We start from the raw sequence: 23,423 nt of genomic DNA on the forward strand, positions 1-23,423 counted from the left end.
TACTTTTCCAACTGCTCAAACTAGCTCCAATTTACCCTTCAACAAGCAAAAACATTTAAAGTTCCGTTTGGATTGACTTTTTAAGTGTTTTATAAACATTTTTTTCTTTCATACTTTGTATCGATATGTATCTAAGAACAAGGGGTCTCAGATTCAAATTCTCCCTCTTCAATTTATACTAAAACAACCAATATAAACACACCACTCGTGGTTGTGACAGACCAGAACGCCTGTAATAAAACTCAAATATCCCTCATTTCAACCCACCTAATCAAACTAATTTATTCATGTGCACACACCAACATGCAAATCAAAGCAGTCATCTCATCACATATATCAGCATGCCTAAGAAAACATAGTAAGGTGATACCTACTCACAATGCACAAGAAATGAAGTTCTTACCCAGTCCCAAGTCCATGTCTTTGGATCTAATAAATTCAAAAATTAACTTCTGTACTTGGGTACTTTCAGAAATATTCAGCCAAAAGTGAAAATAGAATGGCCACCATCCAAAGCAGTATTTTTGAGCTGGACTATAAATAACACCAACTCTTAGTGAGATGGTAACCTGGCTGGAAGCCCTTGTTCAAGATATCGTAAAGATAGTCAGCCTCCTTTACTTCCCCTGTAAAAGAGAACTGTGTCATCTGGAAGAGGTAATGTTGGAATTGAAAATCTGAAGCCTAATTTGCCACTTAATCCCACGAGGCAGAGCGACTATTATTCTCATACGCCTTTCTAGAATCACCTTCCGTGCACGTTTTGGAGTGATTCAGATATAGTTATAATCATTTTACCATGTTTTTTTTAGTACAACGATTATTGGAGATTAAACCTCCGTCCCAATACAATACCATTCAGTCAATCTCATCCCGACAATCACCCTGAAACACATCTTAATTTTACAAATTTAAACACAATTTTCAAACATGTAAAATGAATAGCAAAAGCATTTTTCAAGTGATTTGGACATTTTTATCATTTATTTTTAATTAACTTTATTGACTTGTTATGGAGGAGAAAGAACCCTACATGAAATCCGAAAAATCATTGTTCGAAGTGAAATGTGAATCATGAAAGACCAATCCAAAAAGGGGGGGAAAAGAAAACGCATAGCTCAAACTCAAATATTAGGGTTCCCGAGTATCTAACCAACAACAGCAACTATCAACCACCTGAACTAACTAAATAGAAAAACAAAACCACAAAAGCGAAGACTAGTTTTGTATCAATCAAAATTCAAGAATGCTTAGTAAGATTAGTAACGGAACTCCAAATATTGGTGAGAGCCCCAAAAACATGGGGCATCACAGTCCCAAGTCCATTCAAAACAGACCCAGAAGCCAAACCTAGGGCAAAAGTCTCGGCATAACCTGGCTTGGAATCCAACTTGAGGTCGAGAACGGCAAGACGACTATTGGTAGCATCGATTTTCCTGGAGGTCTCAAGCAGAAGCTTGTCCTTTTTGCCTCTGCCGGAGGAGATGATTTTGAAGAGAGCATTCTGAAGGTCATCAATTACCTTGATTGAAGCATCATGAGAAGTATGGCCTTGGGATTCGTAGTGGGATATGAGTTCCTGTGGGGAAGGAGGCTTTCTTCTACTTCTTACTGCTGGAGAAATGTTGTGTTGGGCTTGGGGGAGAGAATTTGGAGGCGCTGGTGAACCTGAATCTTCCATTGCTGCACCCAAATTTTGAGATAATGGCTAATGGGGAAAAAGGTAGGATAACAGATAAACGAGGAGAAAACTAAATCTACACTACACGTCTACAATATTCAATATTTAGTCTTCGGTTATATATATATATATATATATATATATATATATATATATATATATATTTTAATTTACATAACAAACACTAAAAAATCAATTTATGTTGAAAAAAAAAACCCTCAATATTATTATAAATATTATAAGAATAGATGCTCATTAGATTTGCTTGGTATCTAAAGCCATGTGGCACTTTTTCATTACTATACAACATATACCTATTGTTCAAAATTTTCACGTCTTACTTACAACACTTTGTATCACACAACTTTTTGAACCTTATGCACATTTTAAAAACATTCCTTCAACAACACTATAACAATTAACAACATTGATTATTATACGACCCAACAACTAAGACATTTCTCAAATACAAACTTAATAACAAATAACGATCTTGATTTAAGATCATTTGATGATACCAACCATACCAAATTTAAAATGTGCAAAACTTTGAATATTTAACCTAAAAGTAACTCTGATGTCGTGCTAAACTAACTCCATTAAGTAAGGCCCCATAAAACTTCTCTACCATCTGGGGGGAAACAAAATAAGAAAGAATGAGCTGAAAGCCCAATGAGTATACCAACATAAGATTTAGAAAGGTCTTAGGAAAACATTTAATTTATGATCAACTAATTCTTAAAATATATTAAGCCAAACCATAATCTAGAAAGCCTTAAAAATATATTGAAATCAATAAAACAACGTGATCACGAGTTCCCTCAATCAAAACAGAGATCAAGTCCACATAAGTTCCATTCCTGTCCAGAAAACCACACCAAACCTTGTACTTATTACCTCTTTGGTACCAAGATACACCACGTCAAAATATGTCCTCTTATGTGCACAATAGACATTTCTTACTATACATACACGAGGAGCATAACATTATTCGGGGGCATAATGTAGTCTTTGAAAGTCACCTAAATAGTTTAGGTCTACGAAGTTTGTGCACTAGGACAAGTGGGAGAATGTTTGAGTATATGCTCTAGTTTATTGTACTCATATGAGTTTTTCTCTCATGGTTGAATTCAACATATTTTATCCCACTAGGAGTTTTAGTCCAAGTGGGATTTTGTTAGAATTTATATCATAAAACTTGTAGTTTGTAGTTTAAAATAAAGTGGTTATTGAAGACTTATTAGTGAAAATTGAATTCTACAATCTTAAATCTAATCAACTAAGATGTCGATGCTATCTAGTGTAGACTTGAACTTTATGTAGAGGCAGAAACGTGGATCAAGTTCAAGTATATAGCCTAAATGATCTATAGTATATGAATAAGGTTGGACACCTTATTCTGGGACACTATGGATGTGGCCTGCTTTGTAGTTAGTACAAACAATGTGATCTTGAATCGTTAATGTAGAGACATGGAAGTTGGGCATCCTATATAAAGTGTTTACATAAGATTGGAACTGTAAGAACCGCACCTAAATTAAGAACTAAGAGGTTAAAATTTAGCTAAGTGTTTTGGATTAGACGGTTTGAACAAAAGAAGGCATTTTGAAACAAGGTTTATGGGAAAAGTAATTGATGTTTAAGGTAGTTCGCGAGATAGGTTAAGTAGTAAGACTTTAGAGACTAAGTGCTACTATGCGATTAAGGCGTTACGCGAGAAGAAAGTCTAGGTGAGAAAAAGTAATGGAACTTCTTAGAAATTTCCTAAGTTTACTTAATAGTCCACATGTAAAGATTAAGTTAAGCATGATTAGGCTAAACCTTAAGCTTACATGTGCACCACTAAGAGTAGGAGTTGAAAATCAGACAAGGTTTAAGGATATGACTAAGCTTGCTTAGAGAATAGTATAAATAGGGGTTGAAGCTAGACCATTAGTTGTTTTCGTTTTACACAATCCAAGAGGAGATTTAAGGAGTTGAAGTGCTGCCAAAGGGCTTACGCGAGAAGAGGAAAGTAGAAGCAATCTGGGTTTAAGGCTAAGTTTTGTGAGTGTTTTCTTTAAGTATTTGAATGATTTTAAGCATTCTTATAACCCTTTGATGGTTTGAAGTGATGATTTCAATACAAATGTTTCTAAAGATATTTTTAAATAAAGTCCATTTTATGTTCAAAGCAGTTTTTATGTTTCAATGATTATGAAATGGTGTTCAAACCATTAGTTACTTCCTGTCAATGAGCTAATTATTATGTGAACATAATGAGTCAAGGCAGCCATGAGGTGAAAGGGGCTACATTGTGATGAGAAGTTGGCTATAATATGTTGAACGGAGCGTATTAAGCTTAGCAGTCTGAACAACATGGACGAATCTATATATTCTCGGATGTTGTTATTACAGTACTCTAAACATGAAGTACTGAGACCTAGCGTAGAGAATGATTCGGGATCCTTGACGAAAGGAATGCTTGGTAACTAAAGTGTGTTTATGTGAGATGGAACACTTATGCAAAATGATATGTATATGTGAAACAAATGTATTTTTGGTTTATGTGAGGAAATGATATTTACAATGATTTTGCAAAAGGATTTCTTAAAACCTCACTAAGTCTTTTAAACTTACATTTTTAAATCTCATCTTCTAGGAATCATGTGTTGCCAAGTAAGAGGATTTTGAAGGGCTTACTAGGTGAGAAGGTTATCAAGGCGTTTTACTTTCTAGTACAAAATTGGACTTTAATGTCGGTTCGCAACCGGTATCTATGATAGTGTTATTAAAGTCTTTTAATGTTGGTTGGGCTTTGATGTCGGTTTTAACCCGACATTAAAGAGGTACGATGTTGATTTTAAAACGACATCTATGATCGTGTTATTAAAACCCTTTAATGTCGGTTGGGCTTTGATGTCGGTTTAAAATTGACATGAAAAAGGCTAACAATGTCAGTTTAAAATCAACATCATAGATCCCCAATAATGTCAATTTAAAATCGACATTAAAGCCTTGTCTTCTGGGTCCATTTTTACAAATTTATTTTTATTAAATTGTTGCATTATTGTCTACTTTTTATGACGCCAAATAGTTAAAAATGAAATATTTTACTTGTATATATACAAAATGAAATCTTAATATCGAGTAGATTATTTATATAAATAACTTGGCTCCAAACACACACACACAAAAAAAAAAAAAAAAAAAAGAGAAAGATAGAAAAGAAAAGAAAAGAAAAGAAAAAAAAGTACATTGAGAGAGCAATAAAAAAGCTCTAGGGCTTGTTGCATTATTGGTTTTTCAAAACCTTCGAGAGCTTCCTTGACTCTGAATCTCCACGAGTTCTTCAATAATTCCATCTCAAGGCCACGCTTACCTTCATGATCGTTAATGCTGCAACGTCTATAGCCTGTGACAGTGAACTACAATCATTTAAAAAATAATACCCATGTAGTATTTCTACTCTTCATGTTATTTCTGAGATTGGTTAAGATCTATTAAATCACACGTGTGGTTGAGCATTGAAACCAAGTATGTTGATATGGTGTTTGGATTTTGTCAAAAAGATTTAATGAGTTATTTAATTTCAAAAAAATAAAAGATCTTCCTTTATTTTAGAAATCTTGTATCAATATCTTTTTGAAGATTATTCTTGAGGAAATATATATATTCTACGAAACTTGTGAGGTTCGATACGACTGACGAACCAAGAAACCTTTTGGTGCTGTTAGTCAAAACTATTGTTGTAGAAGCTGTGAGTAGAAGAAGGTAGTGCAATTAACTATCTATGGTTTCAACATGTTGATCTCTGATGAACTTAATGATGAGTAATATGAAAGAAGTAGCAATGATCAAAAGATCATCTTAAGCTCAAGGGGAGTACGAAGAAATTTTTCAAGAAGATTCACTCATATGTTCAGGGAGAGCCTGAACTCTTAAGTTATTAAACACATTAAGATAGTCATATACTTGAGTTGAATATCACTTGCTATATTGATATATATTGACTATTTTGAATCTTAACAATATTACTCATTTGAGCTATGTGCAGCTTCCTAGACGTAGGTGGTATTCGCCAAATTAGGTTACTAAAACTCTCTGCCACTACTAGAAAAAAGACATTTTTTTTACGGTTCTAGTTTTTATTTCTTGACTTTTTTGAAAAAACCGTCAAGAAAGGGGTGATTGGAAGGAGAAACCGTCAAGAATTTTTATGGAAGGTCAATTTTTAGTTTTCTTGACGTTTTTTAAACGTCAAGTAATATGCATTTTTCTTGACGTTTTAAAAACGTCAAGAATATTTATAAATCCGACATTCTTGACGTCTTTTAAACGTCAAGTAGTATGTACTTTTCCTTGATGTTTTTAAAATGTCAAGGAATATCTTAAAAATTCTTGACGTTTAAAACGTTAAGAATTATTATAAAAAGGCAGAGGGGAGTCATTTTCTGAATTTCTTGACATTTTTTTAAACGTCAAGTAAGATCATTTTCCTTGATGTTTAAAAAACGTCAAGTGTTATTAAATATATAAAGGAAAATATTGGGTTAATTTATTCAAAGCCCTAGATGTGTCTCTGCCCCTTTTGAAATTGCAAGTTCCACCAAATCCCTCACTTTTGCTGTGTTCACCGTTCGTCCGTCCCCGTTCACCATCGTGTTCCACCTCTCCAAAAACGCGTACCAGATTCTTTACATTCTGTTCGTCCGTCCAACTCTCTCCCTGACATTGCCCTCTCCGATTATCTGCCTGCCGCCGTCTTCGACTCTCTCCCTGTCGCCCTATTTTTATCTCTCTCGTCTTCCTCTCAATCTACATTTTGTTAGTTCTTGTTCTTCTCCTTGGGGCTTTCATTTCTCTAGGCTTCAATCGATTAGTTTGTAATGTTCCTTTAATTTCTTTGTTCTTAATATGATTTTTGCCTAAATTTTTCTAGGGTTTTAATCGTAGCTTGTGGTTTGTCACATTACAACCTAAAGAGTTCTTCTTTCTCGTCTGTTCAAGGAATTCAACTTGCTCTTCTTAGTTATCAACTGGTGTAAGTGTTTTCTGTTTTCATTTTTTTATTATTGAATCTTTCAGTTTCTACACTTTGGGGAATTAATTTTCTTTATTATGTTTCTTTCTTTATTGAAAATTTCTTTGTTCTAGTTTTTACTACTAATGTAAGTCCCAATCAACAGTTTCAAAAACACTTTCAACATCTAATTTAATCACCTCACCTTGTTTCTTAGATTTAGTTGGTGTTGTGGGGGATCCAGAAAAAATTGCCTCTGGTAATTCTGAACATGTAATTCAATTATAGCTTTATCTTTTCGTTCCTTTTGTAGTGGTAATTTATATTTAATGCGTAATCTTGTTTATGTTGAGAACCCAACCTATTATATGGTATTCTGCTCTGTTCTTATTTGTTATTCTGTATGGTAATGTACAAAGTCTTTTCCCCTCAATTTTGCTATACTCCGAAGCCAATCACTTTATCCTTCCTGACCTTGAAATTTGTACATCTCTATCAATTCAATTGGATCATAATATATCTTTCTAAAATTTTCTTATTACTTCTGCAGGTGTTGTATTATCTTTTAGAGTTGAACTATTTACAACTCTCTCAATGCAGTTGCAAGGTGGTAAATTTGATCACACTGATCATTGGATGTTTTTGGATATTTCTGGTGCTTGGAATCAAGTTCTAGAAGATATGAGTGATTTGAAGGAATTAGTGAGTTTGTTGATTCTGAGGTTTTATCTTATTGCATATTATGTTGTTATTAATTTGTTTAAAGAACTCATCTACTTTCATCATTTACAAGGACGACTTGATTAAGTAATGATGTCATTATCCAGTAAAATGATACCCTTTATTTCTTATAGGTTCCAGACCTTTTTTACCTTTCTGAGATCTTAATAAATGAAAACTCGATTGATTTTGGCACCACCCAATTAGAGTAGAACCTTGGTAATCCTTAAGGGAAATACTTACTATTGATTATTCGTATGCCAGTAAGTTTCTCATTTAGATGTTATTTAACATTCAAGATTTCATCAAACTCCCTCTGTGGGCTAAAAATCCAATTAACTTTATTCACAAACATCGAATGGCTATTGAGAGCGAGCACATGTATAAGCATATCTGCATGAGTGGATTAATCTCATATTTGGGTAGGCTATTTACTTCATTGAGGGTTTTCCTTAATCTTGTTTACTGGATTTTCAATGTTTATAAGTTGGTATTATTAGATTTTCAGTGTTTGTAAGTTGGTATAATTTCTTAATTTTTTTTTTTGATCTTTCTTCTCTCTTCAATTTCTTAATCTTAATCAAAGATGAAATATTGGCTAATAATGTCTTCTTTTACATTCTTTATGAGGGCATAGTTGATATTGACAAAATATCTGACCCAGTATGTTCACCTTTGTTAGAATTGATTCCTTCAAATTTCAGGGTCTCTGTTTAATTGTTTGCTTCCCCTAATTTTTGGAAACAGGTACAACAACGTGCCACACAAGATCAAATTGCCTACTTTGGTCAAACTCCATCTCAACTTCTGACTGTGCCTCATTTGAGGAAGAAGCCCTTAGCTGATGTTTTTCATCTGTAGGTAATGTCATGTTTGTACTTATGATAATGTACATGCATGTGTATATGGGAATTTCATGTTTGTAATTTGACAATAGGGAAGCGACGAAGGTTCCTCTCTTCTTTCTTTGCTTGAGGGTATATTCTTATGGAGGGGGAGAAGGTATTAAATTTGTAATTTTGATGCATTGATCTTATTTAAAGACCAAAATTAACACAAAGTTGAATGACTAAATTTATAATTTGATTGTATAAGTTTTTGAAATTACAGAATAGTAGCTAAATAATGAAAAGAAAAACATTAACACAAAGTTCAATGACTTGTTGATCGAATGAATGGTTTTTCTTCAAGGAAAACATAAAAGTTTTAAAAACTGGGATATATACATATAACGACAATATATTTTGTCTTACACTAAATGGCAATATATTATACTCTTAATTTTCATATTTTGTATTTAAATATTTAAACTTGTAGTTATTATTAAAATCATACTAAAAAATGGTAATGGGCTAAAAACATATCTAAAACGCTACAATCCACAAAGAACATAGTCATAGAAGAATCACCTTCGTTATTGTGGACATAAATGCAACTTCAGCACTTAACCATAATGTTCAGTTTTTTATTTTTAAGCCAAGTTAGGGACTAAAAATGATTTTTAAGTCAGGAAGATAGAAAAGTGAGCCATTCTTTGATTTTCATTATGTGTCAATGCCTATCAAAATGTTCATCATATAAACAATACTAGTACACTTTCTATGCTGTTATGGATCCATTTTTTGATTTTCAAATCTTTCTTTTGTCTTTATGGTTCATGTATTTTTCTTGTTATTATCATTCTCTTTTGTGTGGATTAGGTAATTGTGGAGAAGGTAGAGAGAAGTGATATTCCCAACAGAAGAGTTTCTTTTAGCAGTCTTACATTAGTTTCTTAATTCTTCTCATTTTCTTGCTGTGTAATTGCAACAAGATTTGGTTGTATCTTGGCCTACTTAAATTCCTTGATGTTCAAGAAGATAGGGTTTCAGTTTCTTGACCTGATTACGAATATTTTGCAGGTATCTAGTGCCTGCTGACCTGACTATTGGTCAATTTGTTTATGTTATCCATAAAAGAATAAAATTAAGTGTAGAAAAGGCAATTTTCATATTCTTGGACAATGTGCTTGTAACGACCCAACTCCTTATGCTGAATCGAAGTCATTACTAAATATAGAACAAGTGGTTTAAGTCTAAAAATTTTATTAAAAGCATACGGTTCAAGAAATTCATTTATAAAAACATAAACAAGGTAGTCATGCAAAAATGTAAAAACGTTCTGAAATCCTACTCGGGCCCTATCTACATAAAAGATAGTGAAAAATAAAAAGTACTCAAACTCAAATGCTAAAATCTGAAATAAGAAATAAGCGGAAGCGGTAGTCCCTATGGCCCTCCTCGGTCTCACTTCGGGTCGCTCGCCAGCTTGCCCTTGCCTTTGCCTCGTCCTCTACCTGAAAACATAAAGTGGAGAGAATGAGTATAAAAATACTCAGTAAGGGACCCACTACTAGTCCCACTAGGTGCCTGTTAACTTCCTGTTAGAGTCCTGATAACTGGTACCCAATCTCTGGCACGTTCCCGAACACGTGCAATCATGCGCTCCCGTAGGAACGTAACTCTGGTCTTCGGTGCCCGGGGACACCTAGGACAGTCGGGATGCGAGGACCCCGTCGAGTCACTCGAGTCATGTCTATATCATGCTAGACTGGCGTCCCGTCGGACCACACAGTCCTCAATAGGTGGTGATCCCGAAGGACACCCATGCAGGTACGACTCTAACAGAATCAAGCTAACAGGTACCCTAATTTGCAGTATACATACACATGGCATCAGCATATAACATGTCACATAAATCATTTCTACACTCTCCGCCCCGACATTCGTCGTAACCATAATAAATCTTGCCACGCATAACAGGCTATAGCACAACTAGATCGTCATTTGCATCATACTAACATTTATTTCAGGCATCATACTGTCAAACTCTCAATATGCAACATAGAGCATACACAGTCTCATACTTCAAACATGAAACTAGTAGTAGAATCTCTTACCTGGAGATCTACTTGTCGAGTCCTAACCGCGAGGCAGTACGCTTTCCAAGCGACGAAGTCCTAACTGTTTAATAAGTCAAAATTCATAAATAGGTCGCCAACGACCAACGGTTCGAGACTCAATTGAATTTAACTTACCCTAGAAGGAGGTTGCAGTGCTCGAGCCCCTACTGAAGAAATCCCGCGCTGCAGTAATTTCTTGGTCCAAGACGTCCCTTGAGGAAAATAATATAATTTAGATCCAAATTAATTTAACTAACGTCCGAGCATGGAGTCTTACCGGAAAAACCACAATAATTAATTAGCTTACCAAAATATAGGTGGATGGAGCCAATTTAGTCCTGGCGGCTCGGCTGGAAGAAGACAGGACCGGCTCGGCTTGGGCAGACGCGGCTCGGCTCGGTACAGGGATTTCGCGTGCGGCTCGGCTTGCAACAGGGGGAGACGCGGCTCGGCTTGCAACAGGGAGACGCGGCTCGGCTACACAAAAGCGCGCGGCGCGGCTTCACACGCGGGCGCGGCTTCACACGCGGGCGCGGCTCACGCACGGGTGCACGCGGGCGCGGGTCGGGTTTCCGGAGGGTGGCGCGCGTCGGTTCGGGTCGCGGGGCGGGTCTTCGGTCGGACCTTTGCGCGCGAGGCTTCGGCTTCCGGATCTCGGGTGGTGCGGCGGCTGCTGGTGGTCCGGCTACCGCGGCTTCGCTCGGCGACGGCTACGACTGGCGTTTCGGCTGCGCTTGCGTCGGATCGGAGCGGCGCGCCTCGGCTGGCTGACGGGTTGGCTGCGGACGCACGGAGGCGGCTTCGACTCGGCTTCGGCGTGCGAGAGACGGCTGCTCCGACGGACGCTCGGCTGCGCAGATCGGCTTGGACGATTCTCCCGGCGCGGCTGGGAGCTCGGCGACGGCTCGGTTGCGACTGCGGCTCGGCTGCGCTGCTGAACAGAGAAGGGTACTTGGCGGCTCGGGTTCGCGGCGGCGGCGGCGGCGGCGGCGGCGGCGGCGTGCGGCGGCTAGGGTTTCAAAAGGAAAATTTTTTTTTTTTTTTTTTCTCCCTTTTTCTTTCTTTGAAAATTTTCCTCTTCCTCTTTACGCACGAGTCCCAAGGCTTCTTTTTAAAAGAAATAAAAATAATAAAAATAATAAAAGAATCTTTAAAACCCTCTTTCCTCTCTCCTCCAATAACCACTTTTGACCCTTTCCAAGGCCATTTATTTGTTAAGCCAATAATTTATTTCACCCCCCTAACTTCATAATTAAACCATAAAACTTTAGTTTAATACCAATAATAAACACACTTAGGATTAATATTATTAGTGGTCCAAAATAACAAAGGAAACCGAAAATGTTGGGCGTTACAATCTTCCCTCCTAAAAAACTTTCGTCCTCGAAAGTTCTAATCCTCGAACAGCTCGGGGTGCTGGGCTCTCATGTCCTCTTCTTTCTCCCACGTTGCCTCTTCCACTCCATGGTTTTGCCAAAGGATTTTGACCAGTGGGATTTCTCGACTGCGAAGCTTCTTGACCTCCCTTGCCAGGACCTCGACAGGCTGCTCCTCGTAGCTCAGATTCTCGCTAACCTGCAGTGGCTCGAAGTCCACCACATGTGTTGGGTCTGCGACATATTTCCTCAGCATGGAGATATGGAATACGTCGTGCACTGCAGCAAACGATGGGGGTAGCGCCAAGCGGTAAGCCACGGGGCCAATCCGCTCCAATACCTCGAACGGCCCTACGAAGCGTGGGCTCAGCTTCCCCTTCTTCGCGAACCTCAGAACACCCTTCATAGGCGCTACCTTCAGAAAGACCATATCTCCCACTTTAAACTCGAGGTCCTTACGTCGTACATCAGCGTAACTCTTCTGTCTGCTCTGGGCTGTCAGCATACGAGCTCGGATCTTCTGTATGGCTGCGTTGGTCGTCTGCACTAACTCGGGGCCTAGCATCCTCTGCTCTCCAACCTCGCCCCAGCAGACAGGGGATCTACAGCACTTGCCATACAGAGCCTCGAACGGTGCCATACCGATAGTAGCCTGGTAGCTGTTGTTATAGGCAAACTCCATCAGATGCAGATGGGAGTCCCAACTTCCTGAAAACTCTAGTACGCAGGCTCGCAGCATGTCTTCTAAAATCTGGTTCAATCTCTCTGTCTGACCATCAGTCTGAGGGTGGAATGCCGTGCTGAAGTCCAACCTTGTACCTAATGCAAGTTGAAGTCCTTTCCAGAACTTCGATGTGAAACGGGCGTCTCTGTCTGAAATGATGGATACGGGTACTCCATGTAGTCTCACAATCTCTGTCATATATAGCTGCCCCCACTTACTGGCAGTGTAAGTGGATTTCCCTGGCACGAAATGGGCCGACTTCGTGAGTCTGTCGACCACGACCCAGATCACCGTGTAGCCCCTTAGGGTCTTGGGCAGTCCCGTAATAAAATCCATCGACACACTCTCCCACTTCCACCCTGGCACACTCAAGGGTTGCAACAATCCTGCTGGATGCTGCCTAGGTGCCTTCACCTGCTGGCACACCAAGCATCTACTGACAAAGTCTGCCACATCCCTCTTCATGCCCCTCCACCAATAGACACTCCTTAAGTCCTGGTACATCTTCGTACTCCCAGGGTGCATGGTAAACGGGGAACTGTGAGCCTCAGTCAAAAGCTCCGTCTTAACTGCGCTGTCTTCCGGCACACACAGGCGTCCTTCAAACATAAGGCCATCGTCAGAGGATATGGAGAAGCCTTCACCTTGCTCTGTCTCTACCACGCGACGCTTCTCTGCCAAATAAGGATCATTCAGCTGAGCAGCAATGATCTTTTGCCTCAAGGTTGGCTGAACTGTCAACTGAGCCAACTGTGCGGTAACCTCACCTACTGAGACTGCAATCTCTGCCCTCTCAAAGTCCCTGAGTAAGGGGGTCTGCTTGGTGATTAGCGCTGCTGAATGTGCAACTTTCCTGCTTAGCGCATCAGCCACTACATTCGCTTTACCTGGGTGGTATAGGATCTCGCAGTCGTAGTCTTTCACCAACTCAAGCCACCTCCTCTGCCTCATGTTCAACTCCTTCTGGGTGAAGAAGTACTTCAGGCTCTTATGATCGGTGTAAATCTGAATCTTCTCACCGTACAGATAGTGCCTCCATATCTTCAGTGCAAAGACTACAGCTGCCAACTCCAAGTCATGGGTAGGGTAGTTCTGCTCATGGATCTTCAACTGGCGGGAGGCATAAGCAACTACCTTACCCTGCTGCATCAGGACACAACCTAGTCCCTTCTTGGAGGCGTCACTATAGATTACAAAGTTTCCCGAACCATCGGGCACTGTCAGGACCGGTGCAGTCACTAGCTTCTGTTTGAGCTCCTGAAAGCTCCTCTCGCAAGCTGGGCTCCAGACAAAAGGGGTTCCCTTCTTGGTCAACTGGGTCAACGGGCTGGCTATACGTGAGAAGTCTTCCACGAACCTCCTGTAGTAACCTGCCAAGCCCAGAAAACTTCGAATTTCACTAACCGTGGACGGTCGGGTCCAGTTGGTCACCGCTTCAATCTTTGCGGGATCTACTGAAACTCCCTCACTGGAAACCACGTGGCCAAGAAACGTCACCTTCCTTAACCAGAATTCACACTTGGAGAACTTGGCATACAACTTGTTGGCTCGAAGGGTCTCCAAAACTTGGTGTAAGTGCTCCTCGTGCTCAGCCTCAGTTTTTGAGTAAATGAGGATGTCGTCAATGAAGACTATGACGAACGAGTCTAGAAACTCCTTAAACACCCTGTTCATCAGATCCATGAATACTGCAGGAGCGTTAGTCAAGCCGAAAGACATCACAACGAATTCGTAATGTCCGTACCTCGATCGAAAGGCCGTCTTGGGGATGTCACCGTCCCTAATCCTCAACTGGTGATAGCCTGATCGCAGGTCGATCTTGGAGAAGACGGTGGCTCCCTGCAACTGATCGAACAGGTCATCAATCCTGGGCAAGGGGTAGCGGTTTTTGACTGTCACCTTGTTCAGCTCTCGGTAGTCAATACAAAGGCGCATTGACCCATCCTTCTTCTTCACGAACAATACTGGGGCTCCCCAAGGCGACACACTGGGCCGGATGAAGCCTTTGTCCAGCAACTCCTGTAACTGGACCTTCAACTCCTTTAGTTCGGCTGGAGCCATTCTGTAAGGGGCCCTCGAGATTGGGGCAGTGCCCGGCTCTAACTCGATAGCGAAGTCTACTTCTCTGGGAGGCGGAAGTCCTGGAAGTTCGTCTGGAAAAACGTCGGGGTACTCTCTTACCACTGGTTCGGAAGATAGGGAAACTTCCGGCTCTCTCACATCCACTACGCTTGCCAAAATACCCCAAGTACCCTGGCTGAGTAGTTTACTAGCCTTCATGGCTGAGATGACCTTGGGTATACATACCATGCCTGCCCCCCTGAATTTGAAACTAGCCTCGGAGGGAGGGTTGAAGACAACTTCCTTGCCATAACAGTCTATATTTGCATGGTTGGCTGATAGCCAATCCATGCCTAGTATCACATCAAAATCCTGCATGTCTAACACTAGCAAGGTCACGTCTAACATACGATTCGCTATCTCTACCCGACATGCCTTTATTTGTTCTTTGGATAACAGGACCTCCCCAGATGGAGTAGAAACCGACAAAACACTACCCAAAGTCTCTACCTCTAAACCCACATGCTGAACGAAAACGGAGGATACAAACGAGTGGGATGACCCAGAGTCAAATAGCACAAAAGCATAGTGCCCCAAAATTGGGAGCGTACCTGTCACCACAGTGCCAGCTCGCTCGGCCTCCTGCCGGGTAGTGGCGAAAACTCTCCCCTGCTGGGCCGCAGAAGGCTGGGGCGGTGTCGCCTCAAAGGGTTTCCGAGGACACATATCAGCAGTGTGCCCCGGCTGTCTGCACCTGAAGCAGACTCCACTCCCAGCCAAGCAACGACCTCCGTGGACTCTCCCGCAGGTAGTACAAGCAGGTAGCTCTCTCAGAGTCCTCCCGGCTGCTGCAAGCTCCCGTCGGTGTCTCTGGAAGACACCTCCTGACCTCAGTGTTCGCTGCGGTGCTACGTCAGGCTGCGTCTCAACCTTTCTCTTCTGTCCCAAGGCTGACCCTCTGCCGGCAGCCTTAGACGCATCGGCTCTCTCAGGCAGGCTCAAATCCAGTGCTATACGTAGTGCATCAGCATGCGTGGCTGGGCGGAGGGCTCTGACAATGCCCTGAAGGTCTAGCCTGAGTCCTCTAACAAATTTCTCCGTCCTGGCAGCCTCGTCCCTTACCATATCGGGAGCAAAGCGGGACAACATATCGAACTCGGCGTCGTACTGCTCCACCGTCATGTCGCCTTGCTCCAAGTTTAGGAACTCTTGCAGCTTGGCGTGCTTCACATTGGCGGAGAAAAACTTAGCATAGAAGTTCTCCTTGAACTGCTCCCATGTTATTTTGCTTACATCGCCCCCTAGCATTCTCTCCGCGGTCTCCCACCAGGCGGTGCCCCTGTCCTCCAAGAAGAAGACTGCACACTGCACCTTCTGGTCTTCTGGGCACTTCATGTACCGGAAAATGGTCTCTATGGACGTCAACCACATTTGGGCCTTTGTGGGGTTGTCCATGGATCCGTCAAAGGTCTTGGGATTATACTTCCTGAAATCCCGTAAGTGTTTCGCCTCGGCCGACAGTTGAACTGGTACTGGTTGAGCTTCCTCAGGGGCTGGAGGAGCGACGGCCTGAGCCTGAACAGGGGCGGCCTGGGCCTGAGCAGGGGCGGCCTCGGCCTGAACAGGGGCGGCCTGGTTCTGCTGGGCGGCAAGGAAAGGCGCCAAAGCAGCTTGCAGCATGTCCTGATAACGCTGCTCCATCGCGGCGAGATCCGCCTGGGTGACCGGTGCGTTTGGGTCGACTGCCGGTGCAACAGGTGGCGCCTCCGGCTGGCCACGACCGGCTCCTCTGCCTCCCCTACCACCTCCTCGGCGTGTACCTCTACGTGGCGGCATTCTCCCTAAAATTCACCAACAAACTTTTCACCACAAGAACTTATCACCCTATATCTAGGTCTTAGACTATTCAGGCAAAATTGTAATCTTAACATTAGCAAGGCTTTAGACATACCTGGCGAGTGCCGAAGGACCGTATTGCCATAGGGTGAAGTAAAAACCAAAAACAAAAATGACTTACATTGTAGGTCAGTCTACAGAACCTAAAACACTGTGCTCTGATACCAACTGTAACGACCCAACTCCTTATGCTGAATCGAAGTCATTACTAAATATAGAACAAGTGGTTTAAGTCTAAAAATTTTATTAAAAGCATACGGTTCAAGAAATTCATTTATAAAAACATAAACAAGGTAGTCATGCAAAAATGTAAAAACGTTCTGAAATCCTACTCGGGCCCTATCTACATAAAAGATAGTGAAAAATAAAAAGTACTCAAACTCAAATGCTAAAATCTGAAATAAGAAATAAGCGGAAGCGGTAGTCCCTATGGCCCTCCTCGGTCTCACTTCGGGTCGCTCGCCAGCTTGCCCTTGCCTTTGCCTCGTCCTCTACCTGAAAACATAAAGTGGAGAGAATGAGTATAAAAATACTCAGTAAGGGACCCACTACTAGTCCCACTAGGTGCCTGTTAACTTCCTGTTAGAGTCCTGATAACTGGTACCCAATCTCTGGCACGTTCCCGAACACGTGCAATCATGCGCTCCCGTAGGAACGTAACTCTGGTCTTCGGTGCCCGGGGACACCTAGGACAGTCGGGATGCGAGGACCCCGTCGAGTCACTCGAGTCATGTCTATATCATGCTAGACTGGCGTCCCGTCGGACCACACAGTCCTCAATAGGTGGTGATCCCGAAGGACACCCATGCAGGTACGACTCTAACAGAATCAAGCTAACAGGTACCCTAATTTGCAGTATACATACACATGGCATCAGCATATAACATGTCACATAAATCATTTCTACACTCTCCGCCCCGACATTCGTCGTAACCATAATAAATCTTGCCACGCATAACAGGCTATAGCACAACTAGATCGTCATTTGCATCATACTAACATTTATTTCAGGCATCATACTGTCAAACTCTCAATATGCAACATAGAGCATACACAGTCTCATACTTCAAACATGAAACTAGTAGTAGAATCTCTTACCTGGAGATCTACTTGTCGAGTCCTAACCGCGAGGCAGTACGCTTTCCAAGCGACGAAGTCCTAACTGTTTAATAAGTCAAAATTCATAAATAGGTCGCCAACGACCAACGGTTCGAGACTCAATTGAATTTAACTTACCCTAGAAGGAGGTTGCAGTGCTCGAGCCCCTACTGAAGAAATCCCGCGCTGCAGTAATTTCTTGGTCCAAGACGTCCCTTGAGGAAAATAATATAATTTAGATCCAAATTAATTTAACTAACGTCCGAGCATGGAGTCTTACCGGAAAAACCACAATAATTAATTAGCTTACCAAAATATAGGTGGATGGAGCCAATTTAGTCCTGGCGGCTCGGCTGGAAGAAGACAGGACCGGCTCGGCTTGGGCAGACGCGGCTCGGCTCGGTACAGGGATTTCGCGTGCGGCTCGGCTTGCAACAGGGGGAGACGCGGCTCGGCTTGCAACAGGGAGACGCGGCTCGGCTACACAAAAGCGCGCGGCGCGGCTTCACACGCGGGCGCGGCTTCACACGCGGGCGCGGCTCACGCACGGGTGCACGCGGGCGCGGGTCGGGTTTCCGGAGGGTGGCGCGCGTCGGTTCGGGTCGCGGGGCGGGTCTTCGGTCGGACCTTTGCGCGCGAGGCTTCGGCTTCCGGATCTCGGGTGGTGCGGCGGCTGCTGGTGGTCCGGCTACCGCGGCTTCGCTCGGCGACGGCTACGACTGGCGTTTCGGCTGCGCTTGCGTCGGATCGGAGCGGCGCGCCTCGGCTGGCTGACGGGTTGGCTGCGGACGCACGGAGGCGGCTTCGACTCGGCTTCGGCGTGCGAGAGACGGCTGCTCCGACGGACGCTCGGCTGCGCAGATCGGCTTGGACGATTCTCCCGGCGCGGCTGGGAGCTCGGCGACGGCTCGGTTGCGACTGCGGCTCGGCTGCGCTGCTGAACAGAGAAGGGTACTTGGCGGCTCGGGTTCGCGGCGGCGGCGGCGGCGGCGGCGGCGGCGGCGTGCGGCGGCTAGGGTTTCAAAAGGAAAATTTTTTTTTTTTTTTTCTCCCTTTTTCTTTCTTTGAAAATTTTCCTCTTCCTCTTTACGCACGAGTCCCAAGGCTTCTTTTTAAAAGAAATAAAAATAATAAAAATAATAAAAGAATCTTTAAAACCCTCTTTCCTCTCTCCTCCAATAACCACTTTTGACCCTTTCCAAGGCCATTTATTTGTTAAGCCAATAATTTATTTCACCCCCCTAACTTCATAATTAAACCATAAAACTTTAGTTTAATACCAATAATAAACACACTTAGGATTAATATTATTAGTGGTCCAAAATAACAAAGGAAACCGAAAATGTTGGGCGTTACAGTGCTACCGCCAATAGGTTAAACACCCATTTCTCTTCTTGGGTTTAGATCTGTGAGGAAAGCAAAATGATGATTATTCTGTTTACACTAAGGGGCAACCCTTAACTATTTTTTACTAAATATCTTTTATTTATTTTTTAAAATTTGTACATAGTCGATTAGTTGTTGTAAAGGGTAAAATAAGCAGAAAAGACTTAAGGGAGAGAATACCATGGCCAAACAGTGAGCAAAGGCCAACAATCCTACATAGGGATTGACAAACGAGCGCATGTAATATTCTCAAAAGAAATGATAAACTATGTATAAGCTGAAAATACTCGATCAATTGTTCTAAGAGTTGTAACATGAGTTTCATTATGTGGTTGTTTTAGATGTTAAAAAATGGAAAAGGAATGGAGATTCGGTTTCATACGGTGTTTTTGCACCAATGAGTCAAGTGAGATAATAAAATCATTTAATTATTAACTTTATTTCTTCAGGATCACTGATGTCTGCAATCTATGATGAGAGGAAGGATGAGGATGAGTTTCTCTATGTTACATATAGTAGAGAGAACACGTTTGGATGCCGTTTACCATTGTTCTGAAACTTTGTTGTGGTTGCCATTCTGAAAATTTATGTATATAGATGTGAAACTTTATATATATAGATGGTATACTTTTGGGCTAAGTTAGTTAATTAGAGGACGTTGAGTTGAATTCTTGGAAATTTGATGGAATTGTTTATATTAGTTTTGTAAATGATATGAATATTTGCAAAGTTTTGGAAATGATATGGTGAAAGGTTTTATATTTGATGAACATTTTCGTTTATATGTATTTATGGAACAACTGTTAGACCCCTATACATGACCAACGAGAGCATAATAAATGAACAAAAATATAATTGAATTACAATTAAAAAAATTAAAAAATGCTTGACAGTTTTAAAATGTCATAAACAATTGCATTCTTGACGGTTTTTAAATGTCATAAACAATCATTTTCTTGACGGTTATTAAATGTCATGAAAAAGCATACTCTTAACAGTTATTAAAGGTCATAAATATTCATATTCATGACGGTTTTAAACTGTCATGAACACTTATACTCTTGATGGTTTTAAACTGTCATGAAAATTTGTATACTTGACGGTTATAAACTGTCAATGTTCACTATTCTTGACGTTTTTACCAACTGTAAATTTTTTTGACTTTCTTGACACTAGCTTCAATGACGATTTTAAAACCATCAGAATAATAATTCTTGATAGTTTAAAACTGTCAAGAGAGTCTATTTTTGTAGTAGTGTTGTGTTGTTTTCTTCTGCTGTCCTTCTAGCTATTACAATAGTTAATTACTTTAGAATTAACTAAAAGTTTTATTGATTATCTCATGACTTTTTCGAATGAAATATAGCACAAAGAGAGTAATATTGTAATTCCATTAAACCAGATTGCACGTATTTCTCAATCACAAAAACAACAACAATAATAAAATAAGCAAAGAAGTTCAAGCACTTATTTCTTAGACCATGAACATACTCTTTTTTCTTAGACTAAAAGAAACGAACCTTTTTATGTAATTCACTCAAAATTGGTTAAAGTATATACGGAAATTCTTTGCTCCTTTTAAATAATAGTCTTGTAAATCATCAAAACCTTGCCGTAGGTTCTGACTTCTCCGTCCTGACCTTTCTTCCCCTTACCTTAAATGAAAGAAGGTGGAATCATTAATCAAAAAGGATTTCTTTCAGATAAGAGAAGAATTGGGACATTCACATCTTAATGTAAATTACAATCCAAGGATTGATCGTGAAAGAAAGGCAACTGAAAGAAAAAGCCTCATCCAGCTAGGAAATAGGAATCGAACGAGAAAAGAAAGCATGAACAAAAGATCTCAAGGGGAAAGCCTCTCGACAACAGGGAGGGGCACCGACAGAAAGTCGACCCAAGCTAGAACTAGAAATTAGGACTAGCCTACATCAAGCAGTTATCCAGAAGAAAGTAGCTCGTCGGGGAATAGGTTGATCTTTCGCCTTTCAATCAGTCTCTTTCTCAAGTTAGCAGCCCGAGACCTCTCCTCCCTTCAACAGGGTCGGAAGTTCGGCAGCTTTTCCTCAGAGTCAGTGATAGCTGAAGTTCTAGCTCTACTTCCAAGCAAACTCAGCCGCTACCAATGAGTTCCAGATAAGCCCTGAGGGCAACCCACTACACGGAGCTCGCTTTGTTTGCCGGACGGGAAGAAGAATCGGAATAAGAAAGAGCAGAACCTCCATAATAAAGAAAAGGCTCCCTCGCGCGAGGAAGAAAGGGCTAACTTCAAGACTCAGCTCGACCGGATTGAGTTCTTTCGGCAGTGGCTCTTAAATTAAACTACCACGGACCGCTTGCTCTAGCTCTTCCGGTTGCAGGAGAAGGAGTTTCATATCTAGATCTCTTTGCCAAGGCTTATAGCCTCAGACTTAAAAGGAGAAATCCTTTCTTTATTCAAACCCTTTATTTCTTCATAAAGTCTGATTTTTGCTAAATAAGGAAAAAAATATATAAAATAGAAAGAAAATACAAGCAAAAACCACTGAATTTACCTTCAATCTTCCACCCCCCTCTCCTTTCAGTCGAGCTATTTCATAACCTAGGCCCAAAAGTCATGAAATTGGGGATTTGACCTATGAGTCAAGTGATTCAGAGTTGAGTAAGTCACTTCAAAACCGTGGGAAAGGGCGGAAAAGAGAGGTTTGGGTGCATTCTCATTCAGTATGGGTACTTGGGCATGCTGTGGTAGACCGATTTTCCTCTTTCGACTTCAAAAGATCTTGAGAGATATAAAAGAAGTTTTGCATCTATAACAGTTAAAAACACCTCACTCTGCTATTTCCAAGTTGAGACTTTTTTTTTCGTCATCTAAGAAAATAATTTTTTTGTTTTTTGTTTTTATTGCAAATAAAAATTAAATTTGATGGCCTCGAACATCTTCTCTTTAAGGAAAATAAATATTTAGATAACAAAAAACTGAACCTCAGGACTATTAGTACTGTATGTACAACAATCAACTTAGAAACTTAAAAAAAAAAAAAACAAAACAAAACAAAAAACAAATAAACTTGGGAACCTTGTTACAATATGCATTTGCCGAGGAAGTGAGGTCTTGAGCACCATTTATGCCAACAAAAATTGATTACATAAAAAAGAAGAAGAAGAAGAAGAAGAAGAAAGTTAAAAAGGCATTTCAATACTTCTTTACAGTGAAACTGTATCATTTATTATCATTAGCTTTGCTTTTGAAACCCCCAAGCTGCAACTAAAAGAAGAGGCTTACCTTTCCAGCAGATAAACAAAAATCGATTCTCTTCTCTAAAATGCTCATTCTTTGGATCCTTTATAACAACAAATAATCAAAATCAAAAAAAAAAAAAAAAAAAAAAGAACCTAGTAATAATCCTGCTCAAAATCAAAAAGAATTTCTGAAGATTTCATTGACATTTCACACTAAAAATACATGACGAATTAGGTTAAATATAAATAAGAAGATCTAACTTGGATTTCTGAGGGTGTTCCTAGCTCATATGAAATAGCCTTTATAGAGGAGGAGTTTGACAATCCAAGAGGCAATGAAGCCAATGACAGCATACGGTGGAGGGGTGAGATGAAGAAGTGTCGGTCATGATGGTGGTTGGAGAGAATGCGTGTAAGTTAGTGGAAAAGGTCTGATGGAACAGAGAGACATTGAGGAAAAAGTTGAAAAGGAAGGAAGAACAATGTTAAAGTTTGAACAAAAGGGAAAAAGAATGAAGATACAAGATAGAAGATAAAAGAAAAATGGTCAGATCTGGTGCTGGATGTGCTTGCGGTTGGAAGAAGTTGAAGGAAAGGAAAAGTGAAAGGGAAAGTTAAAGAACAAGGGTAATGAAGAGGCCTGATTTTGGGGTTGGAAACCTACAACAAATGAAACCTTATATATATGGAACCCTACAAAATTTAAAATTATTATCTTTAATGTCGGTTTAAAATCAACATTAATCCTTCATCTTTGATGTCGGTTTAAAACTGACATTAAAGATCTGTTTTTTTAAAACCAACATTAAACATTTGTGTTCATTTTTTCCAACCGGCATTAAATCTCAGTTTTCTTCTAATATAAGTTGTAAGAGTAGTGTTATGTATTTGTTCTAAAGTTATTGTAAAACACTTAACGAAGTTTAAGAAAGCTTTAGTTTTGTTTACTTTTATGTGTAAAGTTTTTTTTTTTTTTTTTTTTTATATTGCCTAAAAGTATTTGTAATATTTGAAACTTAAGATAAAGGAAAGTCTTTAGGCTAGTAAGCAAAGCTTAAGGAATTCAAGACTAAGTGTCTTTGGTGTTTAAACGCGTCAAGGATGCTCAAGTCACACCACATCTCGCATGCTAAGCAAGGACGTGTCTGGGACGTGGTGTGATGAGAACCATAAAATAATCACTTTTAAGTTATAACACCGTTGACGGTATAAAATTAACTATTTTGATTATTGATGACCTAGGGTAACTTAATCTTAATCCAGAGCTAACTATAAACTTTTGATCAAACGAAATTATCCTTAAATTTACATAGGTG

The 23,423-nt window shown here is 40.5% G+C and overlaps 1 protein-coding gene and 1 long non-coding RNA gene across 3 annotated transcripts; one reads left to right on the plus strand and one right to left on the minus strand.

Moving 5' to 3' along the window:
- Nucleotides 1-1,100: 1,100 nt before the first annotated feature.
- On the minus strand, nt 1,101-1,789 carry LOC103487537 (uncharacterized). The gene has a single exon (XM_017044354.2). It carries the CDS (start codon nt 1,679-1,681, stop codon nt 1,241-1,243), a length of 441 nt encoding a protein of 146 aa, XP_016899843.1. The 5' UTR covers nt 1,682-1,789; the 3' UTR covers nt 1,101-1,240.
- Nucleotides 1,790-6,224: 4,435 nt separating this feature from the next.
- Nucleotides 6,225-9,415, plus strand: LOC103487536 (uncharacterized). Of its 2 annotated transcripts, XR_007822373.1 has the most exons (5): nt 6,242-6,487; nt 6,603-6,704; nt 7,234-7,385; nt 8,151-8,405; nt 9,104-9,415. It is a non-coding gene; the product is annotated as an uncharacterized LOC103487536 (long non-coding RNA). The 2 variants fall into 2 exon arrangements; XR_007822372.1 differs by lacking the exon at nt 9,104-9,415 and having other exon boundaries at nt 6,225-6,487; nt 8,151-8,497.
- The last annotated feature ends 14,008 nt before the right edge of the window (nt 9,416-23,423 follow it).

Source organism: Cucumis melo, chromosome 7 (genome assembly GCF_025177605.1).
Source record: "Cucumis melo cultivar AY chromosome 7, USDA_Cmelo_AY_1.0, whole genome shotgun sequence".
In the NCBI taxonomy this organism is placed as follows: Eukaryota; Viridiplantae; Streptophyta; class Magnoliopsida; order Cucurbitales; family Cucurbitaceae; genus Cucumis; species Cucumis melo.